General features: G+C 39.9%; 1 protein-coding gene across 1 annotated transcript in view; it reads right to left on the bottom strand.

Moving 5' to 3' along the window:
* SNTG1 (syntrophin gamma 1) overlaps nt 1-13,822 on the bottom strand; it is a 213,324-nt gene that overhangs the window by 187,326 nt on the left and 12,176 nt on the right. The window contains exon 3 of the mRNA XM_057736980.1: nt 10,846-10,980. Coding sequence (XP_057592963.1) covers nt 10,846-10,980 — 135 coding nt within the window. The remainder of the gene's footprint in view (nt 1-10,845; nt 10,981-13,822) is intronic.

Here is a 13,822-nt window from a genome sequence, read left to right as displayed (position 1 = left end):
CAACAGGCCCAAATGGAGTCCCTTGTGCTAGGCCCCCATCACCAGAAACTTAACACTTAACCTAAGTGCAGTTTCAGCCTCTCCCAGGACTGTCACCTGTTTAACCACTCAACCTGGAATCTTCTGGTCAGTGCAGAGAGTAGCCCTCCACCACAACCCCTACCACTCCCCTTAGGAGGGTGACCTTCCCTGAAACAAAGCATTCTTTGTTAATAATTTCCTTTTTCTTCCCCCTTTCCACCTTTAAAACCTTTCCTTTTCCACAGCTCGCTGCCAAGTGGGGTCCTGCCCACTCATTACATGTTGAATACAGCCAGTCAGATCTCTAAATTTACTCAGTTGATTTTCATTATTTAACAGATTTGGTGGATGTGGCAGGACCAAAGGAGACTTCTGAAGGCTTCAGGACAGGGAGAAACACAGACATGGTCCCAGAGCCGCATTTGAGCTCACTGCCTTTACCACCATTTCCTAGAGCTCTCAGTTCTGAGCTTGAGATCTGATCCGCTTTCCCATCCAGGGCTCAGTGGGTCTGCTTGAGCGGGCAGAGGGCCCACCCAGAGCCCCAGTCCCCAGCTCCGGGTTCAGCCACAACTCCCAGTTGTCTGCAATCCCTTTCTCCAGGCCCAGGCCCCAGACCCCACTTACTGAGCTCCGCAGGTTCACTGCTGGTGGTGGGCAGGAGCTTGTTTGTCTTGTTTTGTGTAGATAAAGGCAATTGCTAATAGGGATCTTGGAAGCCCCAAAACACCACAAAATTGGTGGGTATGAATTAAGAATTTAAGAGCTATTAGAAGTTTTGCCACCAATGCTCCTGTGTTAGGATAAGACTCCTGCGTCAGAATAGCTGGTTACAGAACAGGTTAGATTGACTCTAGGTCACCTGACAACCTCAAGAAAATCTCTGTGCGATGAAGTACAGGGTAAACCATCACACAGTCTCTAACCCAGCAGCACATCCCTTTCAGGTATCAGTTTGGCTTCAAGAGACCTGGAGGCATAGCTTAAAAAAAAAAAATAAAATAAAGCAACCAACAAATAAATAAATAATAAAGATGGGAATCTTAAAATCCAAACACTTAGAGACCATTGCAGGGTTATTAATTGGCCTAGTTCAATATTGCTGTGTGTTGTGAACAGGGAGACTGAGGGAGAGGGAAAGAGATGGGGCACAGCCAGCTAGTGAGGTGGTCAGGACACGCAACATTTATCAGTTAAACTCAATCTCACATCAGCACAACTTAGCTGCCACAAACCAATGGCAACAGTGACATCAGAGATCACTGCTTGCAGATCATGTAAAATACAGTAACAACATTTGAAACATTGCAAGACCTATCAAAGTGTGACACAGAGACACAAACTGTGCGGAGGCTGTTTAAAAAAAAAAATGGTACTGGAAGTGTGCGCACCTAGAGCCTGTGCTCCACAACAAAAGAAGCCACTACAATCAGAAGCCCATGCACCACAATGAAGAGTAGCCCCTGCTCGCTGCAACTAGAGAAAGGCTGTGTGCAGCAACGAAGACTCAACACAGCCAATAAATAAAATGAATTAAAAAAAGAAAGAGATAGGATCAAGATGGTGGGGTAGGAGGACGTATGCTCACTCCCTCTTGCAAGAGCACTGGAATTACAACTAACGGTTGAACAATCATCGACAGAAAGACACTGGAACTCACCAAAAAACACCCCACATCCAGAGACAAAGGAGGAGCCACAATGAAATGGTAGGAGGGGCACAATCATGTTAAAATCAAATTCCATAAATGCTGGGTGGGTGACTCACAAACTGGAGAACAATTATACCACACAAGTCCACCCACGAAAGTGAAGGTTCTGAGCACCATGTGAGGCTTCCCAACCTGGGAGTCCAGCAATGGGAGGAGGAATCCCCAAAGAATCAGACTTTGAAAGCCAGCAGGATTTGATTGCAGGACCTCCACAGGACTGGGGGAAACAGAGGCTCCACTCTTGGAGGGCACACAAAAAATAGTGTGCTCACCAGGACCCAGGGGGAAGGAGCAGTGACCCCATAGGAGACTGAACCAGACCTACCTGCTGGTATTGGTGGGTTGCCTGTGGAGGTGGGGGTTGGCTGTGGCTCACTGAGGAGACAGGGGCACTGGCAACAGGGGTTCTGGGAAATGAGGCCTCCCAGAGTCCGCCATTAGCCCCACCAAAGAGCCTGCGGGCTCCAGTGCTAGGTGGGCCTCAGGCCAAACAACCAACAGGGTGGGAACACAGCCCCACCCATTGGCAGATAAGTAGATTAAAGCCTTACTGAGCTCCGCCCACCAAGTCAGATTAAAGTCTTACTGAGCTCTGCCCACCCAGTCCCACCCACCATAAGTCCCTCCCATCAGGAAGCACCCACAAGCCTCCTAGATAGCTTCCTCCACAAGAGGGCAGACAGCAGTATCAAGCAGCATCAGCATATTTTGTCTTGTGGAACTGAAAACCACAGCCACAGAAAGATAGAGAAAATGAAAAAGCAGAGGAATTTGTACTAGGTGAAGGGACAGGATATAATCCCAGAAAAACAACTAAATGAAGAGGAGATAGGCACCCTTCCAGAAAAAGAATTCAAAATAATGATGGTGAAGATGATCCAGGACTTTGAAAAAAGACTGGATGCAAAGATCAAAAAGTTTACCAAAGACCTAGAAGAATTAAAGAGCAAGCAAACAGAGATATGCAACACAATGACTGAAATGAAAAATATACTAGAAGGAACCAACAGCAGATTAACTGAGGCAGAAAGGCAAATAAGTGACCTGGAAGATAGAATGGTGATAATCACTGATGCAGAAAAGAATTAGGAAAAAAGAATGAAAAGAACTGAAGACAGCCTAAGAGACCTCTGGGACAATGTTAAACACACCAGCATTCGCATTATATGGGTCCCAGAAGGAGAAGAGAGAGAGAAAGGACCTGAGAAAACATTGGAAGAGATTCTAGTTGAAAACTTCCCTAACATGGGAAAGGAAATAGCTACCCAAGTGCAGGAAGCACAGAGAGTCCCAGGCAGGATAAACCCAAGGAGAAACACGCCAAGACATATAGTAGTCAAACTGACAAAAATTAAAGACAGAGAAAAGTTATTAAAAGCAACAAGGGAAAAATGACAAATAACATACAAGGGAACTCCCATCAGGTTAACAGCTGATTTCTCAGAAGAAACTCTGCAAGCCTGAAGGGAGTGGCATGATATATTTAAAGTGATGACAGGGAAGAACCTACAACCAAGAATACTCTACCCAGCAAGGATCTCATTCAGATTTGATGGAGAAATCAAAAGCTTTACAGACAAGCAAGAGCTAAGAGAATTCAGCACCACCAAACCAGCCCTACAACAAATGCTAAAGGAACTTCTCTAAGTGGGAAACAGAAGAGAAGAAAAGGACCTACAAAAACAAAAACAAAACAATTAAGGAAATGGTACTAGGAACATACATATTGATAATTACCTTGAATGTAAATGGACTAAAGGCACCAACCAAAAGACACAGACTGGCTGAATGGATACAAAAACAAGATCCAAATATATGCTGTCTACAAGAGACCCACTTCAGACCTAGGGACACATACAGACTGAACGTGAGGGGATGGAAAAAGATATTCCATGCAAATGGAAATCAAAAGAAAGCTGGAGTAGCGATACTCATATCAGATAAAATAGACTTTAAAGTAAAAAATGTTGCAAGAGACAAGAAAGGACATTACATAAAGATCAAGGGATCCATCCACGAAGAGGAGATAACAATTATAAATATATATGCACCCAATATAGGAGCACCTCAATACATAAGGCAAATGCTAACAACTATGAAAGAGGAAATTGACAGGAACACAATCATAGTGGGGGACTTTAACACCCCACTTACACCAATGGACAGATCATCCACACAGAAAATTAATAAGGAAACACAAGCTTTAAATGACACAATAAATCAGCTTGATTTAATAGATATCTATAGGACATCACATCCAAAAACAGCAGATTATACCTTCTTCTCAAGTGCACATGGAACATTCTCCAGGATAGATCACATTTGGGGTCATAAATCAAGCCTTGGTAAATTCAAGAAAACTGAAATCATATCAAGCATCTTTTCCAACCACAACGCTATAAGATTAGAAATCAATTACTGGAAAAAAACTGTAAAAAACACAAATACATGAGGCTAAACAATACGCTACTAAATACCCAAGAGATAACTGAAGAAATCAGAGGAAATCAAAAAATACCTAGAGACAAATGAGAAGGAAAACACAACGATCCAAAACCTATGGGATGCAGCAAAGGCAGTTCTAAGAGGGAAGTTTATAGCAATACAATCCTACCTCAAGAAACAAGAAAAATCCCAAATAAACAATCTAACCTTACGCCTAAAGAAGCTAGAGAAAGAAGAGCAAACAAAACCCAAAGTTAGTAGACAAACTGGGACATTTGTAGAGACATGGATGGACCTAGAGATTATCATACAGAGTGAAATGAGTCAGAAAGAGAGAAACAAATATCGTATATTAACACATATAGGTGGACTATAAAAAAATGGTACAAATCAGTTGGTTTGCAAGGCAGAAATAGAGACCCAGATGTAGAGAACAAACATATGGACACCAAGTGGGGAAAGCGGGGAGGGTTGGGGGGGAATGAATTTGGAGATTAGGATACCAAATTGTACACTCTAAATATATGCTGTTTATTGTCTGTTAACTGTATCTCAATAAAAGTTCTTAAAAAAAAATGGTACTAATAGACTTGCTTGACACAAGGTTGCCGTAAAACTTTAGTTTGTAAACAATGCAGCACCGGTGATGTGCAGCACAGCAAGGTGCAACAAGATGAGGTCTACATGCAGCTTCAGTAAAAAAGTTTCATTGGAAAACACTAATGAAAAATTTTAGGATATAAGAGGTATCTAAAAAAATAGAGAGACTATAAGGTGGACCTAACCCCTGGCGATTCCCTCTCCTCCTTCACTTGAGTACTCCTTCTACTAACCTCTGTCGGAATTGCCCTTTCACTCTGAAGAGGCTACAGGACCATAAACAAAGCCAGGTTTGTGCCCTTAACAAACACCATATCCACCCTCAAAGGAGGACCCCCATCTGGGCCCCTCCCAAAGTTGACAGGACTCTGAGGGCTTTCTGGGACACTGCTACATTATTTCCTGAAACAACTAAGAAAAAGGGAAACAAATTTAAAAAGAAAACCTTCTAAAGCCCTTGTAAAACATTTATGGGTGGATCAACCTACAGTGTCTTTTAAGTTGCAACCCAATACCTTGAGGAATTAAAGGCAACTGTCATCTTACAGATCTTTGCAAAACTAAAACTGCAGCTAAAGAGGCAGTTCAAAATTTGCCTACTCCTTTTTACCAATTCCCAAACTTCAGCTATTTATCTTGAAAGGCTTATAACCTGCATTCTTTCTCTGTGCCTCCTAGATGTAAATGTCAAAGTGTAAACTTCAGAGAGGTAATTCTTCCCAGAAAAAAAATCAAAAGAGGGAAAGGTTATTTGAAACTTAGTTTTAGACGTCTGAGCAGGTAGCCTTTACTTATTCCATCTACCAGGAAAACAACTTAGATCCACTTCTTCTGTAACCAGCAAAACAGAAACTATAAGGTCTCATTTCATGTTGGTCTATATGTTTATGTGGGTATATATACATAATATATATGTATCTTATGTGGTACTTTCCTACCACTGATGATACTGCTCTATTTAATTGGCTTAAATAAAACAAAGTTCTTATATAAGTTAAATTCTCAGAAGTATAACAGAAACTAACCCAAATGAATTTCAGATTCATGTGATATGGGAAAATATAAAAGCTCATTTAAGGTTGTTGCTTTAATTGAAATAGACACATCTTCAGAGTTATTAGCATTAAATATAAACTTTTTATTCTACCTGAATATACTAAACAAATTAATTCATGTTATCGCTATTACAAAAATTTTCAGCCAGAAATATAACTGACTTTGTCCAATGTCTGAGGTGTTTCTGGGTAGTCTTTGTTAAGAATAATTAAAGAGATGTACATAAGATAAAAACTTTTTAAGAGAACTCCTTACACAGTTTCCCTAAGTGTTTTTGATAACCTGAAACCTTATAGTTTTGCTAAGTTAAATGATGAGTTAAATTCTTTGAATACCCAGATCATTTCCAAACAAGACAAAATTCTGAAACACTAATTATTGAATATAGGTTTACCCACTTCCACTTCCTTTTACAGACAAACTAAAGATATTTGGGTTTACTAGTAAACAAATCCCATGCCATGCTGAGAAATTTACTATGAGAAAACATGCATTTCCAGAAACTGTAAAAAAATAGTTACAGATTTACAGATTTATAAAAAAATATTTACAAGCCACAGAATGCTAAAGACAGTTCACAATTGTTTATTTTCACTAAAAATTAAAACTTTTTAGGGTTAAAATTCTAATATATGGAGTTAAAACTACTAGAAATTATAAGAGAAACAACACTGCATGCAAGAAAAATAGATGTGTTTTGGGGTAAAAAAGCTATGAGATATGGAGATTCATTTCTGTTAGGGGAAAAGAAAGTAATTTTCTCCTAAAATAAAGCTGGTTGTTTCAAAATGCAAAAGAGTAAAATAAAGGACAAACAATGGACATACAAATTTGAAGGGGGAGGGAGGGAGAGGCAGAGAGAGAGAATTTTTTTTCTGGTTAAGTTGGCTGAAAATCGAATTGTTATTTTTATAAATGTTTTAAAATTAAGCTTTAATACCTATAGTATATGTGTGTAACACTAAAACTTAGTTTTCTTTTATATGCTAAAATGACAAAGTTTCCTTGGACAATTGATCGTTCTTGATAAGATACTCTGAAAGATTTTTCTTTACCATTTAAGTAATCCACTTAGAGAGCAAAGATTTTGTGGTTTAGCAAAATAATTTCCTGTGTTTCATATTATCTTTATTGTCTGGTCTTTGATTACTTAAGTAAAGTAAATTTTATCAATATTAAAAGAGTTGTTTTGCTCAGAACTATATAACTTTCTATATAATGCCATTGAACTCTTTTGTCACAATTAAAAGTATCATTAAATATTGTTTCATAATTATCTGTGATTCTATTTAGTCACATTTGATATTTTTGACAAACTTCCCAAAATTCAGATTCTAAATAATGTCTTTTTGACCTAGACATAATAGAGGGATTTTCCAGAGGGCCCTGGAATATCTCAAAAGATTTGTTCCCTCTCTTTATAAAAGGGGAGACTTCAAGCTAAATTAGGCTTATTTGACACGTTCTGTGGGAAATACTGTCAAATAAAAAATAATACTAAGCCTTCATTATGGTGTACTTGTATAGGTATATAACTGTTTCTGAATTGTATACAATTCCTATAAATCTCATATGTCCTGGTATAATGTTGTCAGCCTTAATTCTTTTATTATCTTAAAATGTCACGTGTTAAAAAAATAACCAAATTCCCTTACCAATTCCATTACAACGAACTCTCATCAGAATTTTACTAATGGGCAGTTTTGAATCCTTTGTCATTTATAGTTATCGTTTTACTCTAATGCTTTTGCAAAAGTGTTCCTGCAAACGTACTTCATCTTCAAAGAAATTCCAGGAAAGGACTTTTGATAAGTACAGGTTTCTTTTTACTTTAAAACCATAAAACTGAACTGGGTAAGAATTTCCAGAACTAATTATAAAACTGGATTCAAGCAGAACAAGGACTAGTTACAAGGGACTGAATAAACTGAAGAAAATAATTATAATTGTTACAACTTTTTGTTTTAAAACATTGCCTGTTCCTTAATGTCTTGTTTTTGTAGATTTAAAGAAATCTTTTCTCTTAGGCTCCCTGTGACTTACAGCAATTGGTAAAGTATACCTTTGCAAGTAACAAATAAATATTTACTTTTTCTCTCTACCTGATCCCTCCTGAATTTAGAAACTCTTAACTATTCTTTTTATCATGATATAGTTAGTTACTTGCATAAATTCACTAAAAATTTGTTCTTGTAAGAGGGTACAATTGGAAAAATTGGCTATCCTACCAAAGCCTGGACTGGATTGTCATATTTGAAAAAAACTAAGGTTTGTGGAACAATAAAGCCCTTTGGGATAGTCAACGCGGTACCTTGCGGAAAAGGTCCCAGAGATGCAGCCCTACAAAGAGTTTAAGTGGACAATCGCTCTTCTTGCTTACTTCTGTGAATTACTAGGCCAAGTTTAATGAAAACAAATTAGTTTTTACTGTGCTTATCTTTGAAAACTAGGGGTGATTATAGAGAGAAAAACTACGTTTGCACCTTTGTTGTTGATGTTAGATTCTGGTCGTGTTAATTGTCTTCAAGGTTTTGTGCCTATAAACTGAGCTGAATCTTGAATTCTAGTTTCCTCACATATTTGGCTACAGTTCTTCAAACTAACATTGCAAATTTTCTCCCATCTCTCTGATTTTGAGTCTCCTCGGAAGGGACTATACCAGGTCCTCCTCACTGTCCACATGGCAGCCACACTGCAGGGGCTGAATGACGGTTAGATACACATCTCACAGCTGGAGAAGACCCCAGTTGACACCTAGTCCTGTACAGACACTGGAGACCTGCACGTCAAGTCGACGAGGAAGAGAGGTAGCTGACATTGAGGTAGACTGCCACCTCCCAAGACTCTTGATCAAGACTTACTTCATACTTTACTGAAACATGAAACCCTCCCCTTCTCGTTCTTTCCTTTACTGTGGCTTTTGTCTGGAAAGATAATGTCATCATTCGTATCTCTCAGATCATTGCTAAGAGGGGTAAACTTTCAAACTGCTATATTTGTCATGAAAAAGACTCTGATTTCTCTGTGATGCTAGAGACCCCTGGTTTGCTTCCCTGTCTCTGGGAAGAAAACTTGGGGAACTTTGCATCTAAGCTCTACCTAAGCAAACACACAGACACACAGACACACAGACACACACACACACACACACGGCACAAGAAACACTGTCCTGTGGTCTATTAACACTTAAGACTTTACTGGCCTCCAGAGCTGTCATCTTTCCAGTCCTGAGCCACAGATTTGAATGGGAATTACCAGGAAGCATTTGTGATTCATGGTTTGCTTCCTTTTGTTGGGCTGTACCTCGCTGGTTAGAAGTACACGTAAATGAGGCTATGATCAGGAACCTTTCATTAACTTGAAAGTAATGCAGGATCCATCATTTAAACAATCGTTGCCCAACAAAGACCTCTAGACTCTCTGGCCGAAGTTGTTCTTGATGATAGGACAGCCCTTGATTATCTTTTAGCTGAGCCAGGAGGTGTCTGTGCCGTGGCCAACACCACCTGCTACACCTGAATTAACACTTCTAGGGAGGTTGAAACTCACTTACCAAAGATCAAGCAACTTGGCTTAATAAGGTGACTCCTTCATGGGGGTCCTTCTATGACTTATTTGATTTCAGTTAGTTTGGGTCTTGACCATGACTCCAAAGTGCACTCCAAATACTGGGGTTTATCCTGCTTTTAATAATCAGAGTAGTTTCCCTGGTGAATTGTGTTTTATCAAGACCTTTAAATCCAAGTTCCCAGCCACTAACCAGCAAGTAAATGATCTTCCTAAGACAGAAACCCCAGAAAAGGAACAATGAGAATGACCGACTTAGAGACTGTGAACCTGCAGCTGTGAATGTCCCCTGGATTAAACAAAATATCATGGCCGGTGGATGCCACACAGAGGATCAGGAAAAACTGTGAGAGAATCAGAGCAGTAGCTGAGGGTGGCGCTCAAGCCCTACATTCTGATCACATCTCTCAGAGAAGGTGACAGTCTAAGCAAAAGGGGAAAATCATTAAAAAAGAGACAATAGACCCAAAATGGAATCACTTGTGCTAGGACCACGTCGACCGACTGAAACTTAATACTTAAGCTAACTGAAGTTTCAGCCTCTCTCAGGGCTATTACCTTTAGCCAGTCAACCTGGAATTCCCTGGTCAGTGCTGGTGAGCAATCCTCCCCCCACAGACCCCGTCTGCTCCCCTTAGGAGGACAACCTCTCCCGAAACATGACATTCTTTGGGAATGACTGCCTCTTCCTGCCCCCTATCTCCCTTTGAAAACCTTTTCTTTTAAACAGGTGGGCAGATGGGCTGGTGCCTAACCCACGGATCATTGAACAAACCTAATTAGATCTTTCAATTCACTCAGTTGAACTTTTGTTATTTAACACACCTTAGGATGTCTTCCAGATCTGTGCTTCAGCACCAGGAAGCAGACCAGTGGTTCTAAGACAATTGATGGCTCCTTCAGGGACTGGATTGGCAGCAGGGTCATATGTCAACTGTTTAGGGCATAGACAGAGCTTGCTACAGCCGCCAGCATGATGCTATTGAGGTGGTGCAGAGTTATTCGTGCACTATCCTCTGGGGAGAAGCCCTGACACTGAGTGTCAGGACCTCTACCTAAAGCCTCCTGCTTCCCAGATGCCAAGAGCTGGGCTCCGCCTTTGCACCACCTCCACCTCCGAAGGTTCGGTGTGATGCAAGATACTATGAAGGCAGGGAAACTGCCACACGCTGCTCTCATGTAGCTGTCGGTGTGGAAATGTAGAACCCACCCTCTCATGATCACAAATACAAGTGTCACTCTAGTCACACAGTGACAACTTGGAGTCAATGGATGTCTCTGGACCCAAGTACAAGTCCTCATACAAGATCACTGCTTACTAATACTGAAAAGAAAAATTATTGACTCAAAGTAAAAGAAAAAAATATTAAGTATTTTCTGTGAATAGACATTTTATTAACAAAAAACAGAAACAGAAAACTTCAAGGGAAGGAAGAGCTACTTACACCAGAATAGAAAGGCTCACCAGACACGCATATCACATCCTGCTCCTGGATCATCAGAATATCTCTGGCCAGGTGCAGCCGCACTTTGAAAGGCTCCTGATTACCATCCTGCAGCAAACAAATCCCTGTCTTTGTCTTCAGACCAAAAAGAGAGCAAAACAGAGAAAAGAATTATACTTAGTTTATAGATTACAATTCTATGGCCTATCTATGGCAAAATATGATGCATAACATTTGAAAGCTAGGGAAAATGCACTCTGATGAGTCTGAAACCTAACACAGGCACAGAGAAAAGTACAACCAGGTCACATAAAGCAGACCAGAGATAACAGAGGTTATGTCAGAAAACCCACACAAAGATTTTGAAAGTAAGGATTACAGCTTATATACTATATTTGAAAAACAGTGAAAATTTTGTTTAATACTTATAATCTAAATATAATTTTTGTGATGGTTTTATTGAGACACTACTCACACTGTATACAATTTGACCTCCTAAAGTGTTTTCAATTCAGTGTTTTTAGTGTAGCAATATGCAGCCATTGCTATAACCAATTTTTGACCATTTTGATCACTCTGAAAAGAAACCTAAAGCCTCACTCCCATCCCCCTCCCCAGTCCTAGGCAATCACTCATCTACTTTCTGTCTTTCTCACAGAATTTTAAACCTGTAGACATACCTACTTATGCTCTTTACCCTCCACTATTTGGTCATTCCAGTCACCAGCACAGATGCACTTTGTACAGAGGAGGGAACAGGATAAATAGGTGAAGAACTGCTTGAATTAACACAGCTACTTAAAGACAGAGCCTGGCTTGAGACCCAAGATCTTTGATTCCCTTTCCACTGTTTTTGCTTCACATTACTGGGAATTGTGAAAACAGCCTGTGAATATTTGCAAACTTGCACATGTGACTTAAAACCAGCACCTCAGGGATCACAGAGGGTGTCCAGGTGTCTTGTCCCTCCTGAAGCAGGTCGGTGTTATAATATTCGCCAGATAAATGACAACATTCTCCCTAGCAAGGGCACTTAATGGTCCCATTTGTCAGCGATGCAAATGGAAATTCTTTGAAATTGAATATAATCTCTGGCTGTTACTCTGCAACAAAAAGTCAATGAAAACAATGACTGCCTTGGAAATTACATCTTCATTTAATAACCATCGAGCCATTCTTAATTTGCATAAAGGGATAAGTACATAGAAATACATTTTTATCCTTACAATTTAATGAGCACAAATACCAGACAAATAAAATGAAGACTTTCTCTTGGAATATAAATTACATGTGGATTGCTAGGGGTTCCTTTCTTTAAAAGAATGTTGCATCATACTGATGAGAGTATACTTAAATACCACAGCTTCCAGAAGCAACTCTTTCTCTAAACTGCTTTTTTCCCATGTGGAAATACATACCATTAAATTCTCTATTATACACAATGTTAATTTGGCCTATAATTATTTTGGAAGTGTTATAATTTCTCTTAAGGAAAACAAGCTTTTCCAGGAGTCATGATGGCCTCTGTTCCTCCTCTGAGACTGTGCACAGCAGGGACCCCAGAGCCAAACTCAAGTGTGTATGTCTAGAGGACAGCACTTCAGCAAAAGCAAATTATATTTTCCTTAATACAGACTCAATTTTTGTACATTTTTCACATGGAAAAGTCTCATGCTTACAAGGTGATCTTGGCCAGGGGCCAACATGGGGACTTTCTGACATGCAGGAGAGAGCGCGGTAGGGGAAACATCAAAGCCAAGGAAACATAATTGGGCTCATTTGCTGATTTTTCAATGTACAGTACATTACAAGCCATCTTCCCCCAGAAGTGTAATGGAATAGCTGGCAATCACAAATAAAGCTCTGTCTCAACTTGAGGACGAAAGAGGGGCTTTTCCCTGAGATCCCATAAACACATTATTGTTACACATCAAAGAGACAGCAAAGATCATCCAGGGGAGGTTTGAGGAGCTAAAGCACAGCTATGAGGTTTCTCTCATCACATTTCTGATGTGGTCAAAGCTCCACTCACTCAAGTAATGTGTGAGATGTCCCCTAACTATTAGACGGTTGTCTGGAAAACAGAACACAGACTTGGAGCCCGTGCTTGACTCTTCAGAGCACAAGAGTGAAGGAAAATAAAGAATGAGGCAGCTTTTTGTTAGAATGGAATATGGATATGTGTGTACACACACACACACACACGCACACACAAATAGCTGTTTGGAGAAAATAGCAAAGTGAGACATAATGAAACTAATAACAAATTCACGTTAAAATACATTTTCCAGTTGTTACAGTTGTTGAATTTATTCTATTATGAAATTTCAGCTTACAGACATGAAAATACACATCCATTTTGCCAACACTATGTAACAATAACAGAGAGTCAGACATGAATTAGACAATAACCTCTGGCCTCAGAGTATTCCTGCTTATAAAAACTGTACATGTATAAATAATGTGCAAGGTTATATTTGAGCACTTCATATGGGAGCAACATAGAGAAAGGAGTTAACTATTCACAAGTGAGGGGGTGTTAAAGGAGTCTTTGAGGGTAGAAAAATGTGTGGCTTGCCTTGAAAAAATAAACTGAGAGGAAAGAGGAAAGATGGCAGTGAAATAGAAGACGTGGAGTGCATCTCTCTTCACAGATGCATCAGAAGTAAATCAAAAGATGCAGTAATTCCCACAGAAAACTGGCTGAACGCTAGCAGAAGACCTTGGACACAAGAAAGGACTACAGAGATCCCAGCATAACTGGGACAAGTGACCTCTGGAGTCTGGATTCCTCGATCATAAGTCTGAGGCTCTAGGGAGGGAGCATCAAGTCCAGGATGCTAGGCCACTAGAGAGTCCTCAGCCACAGGGAAGAATAACCACAGAGAACTCTCATGGAGCCCTCTATCAGAGTCTAAGACCTGGCTTCATCTGACTGCCTGCAACTGCCGGTGCTGGATACCTCACACCAAACTAC

This window comes from Hippopotamus amphibius, chromosome 5 (assembly GCF_030028045.1).
Source record: "Hippopotamus amphibius kiboko isolate mHipAmp2 chromosome 5, mHipAmp2.hap2, whole genome shotgun sequence".
Taxonomy (NCBI): domain Eukaryota; kingdom Metazoa; phylum Chordata; class Mammalia; order Artiodactyla; family Hippopotamidae; genus Hippopotamus; species Hippopotamus amphibius.
Note: the sequence above shows the minus strand (reverse complement) of the source record. Positions and strands in the feature narration are given on the sequence as shown.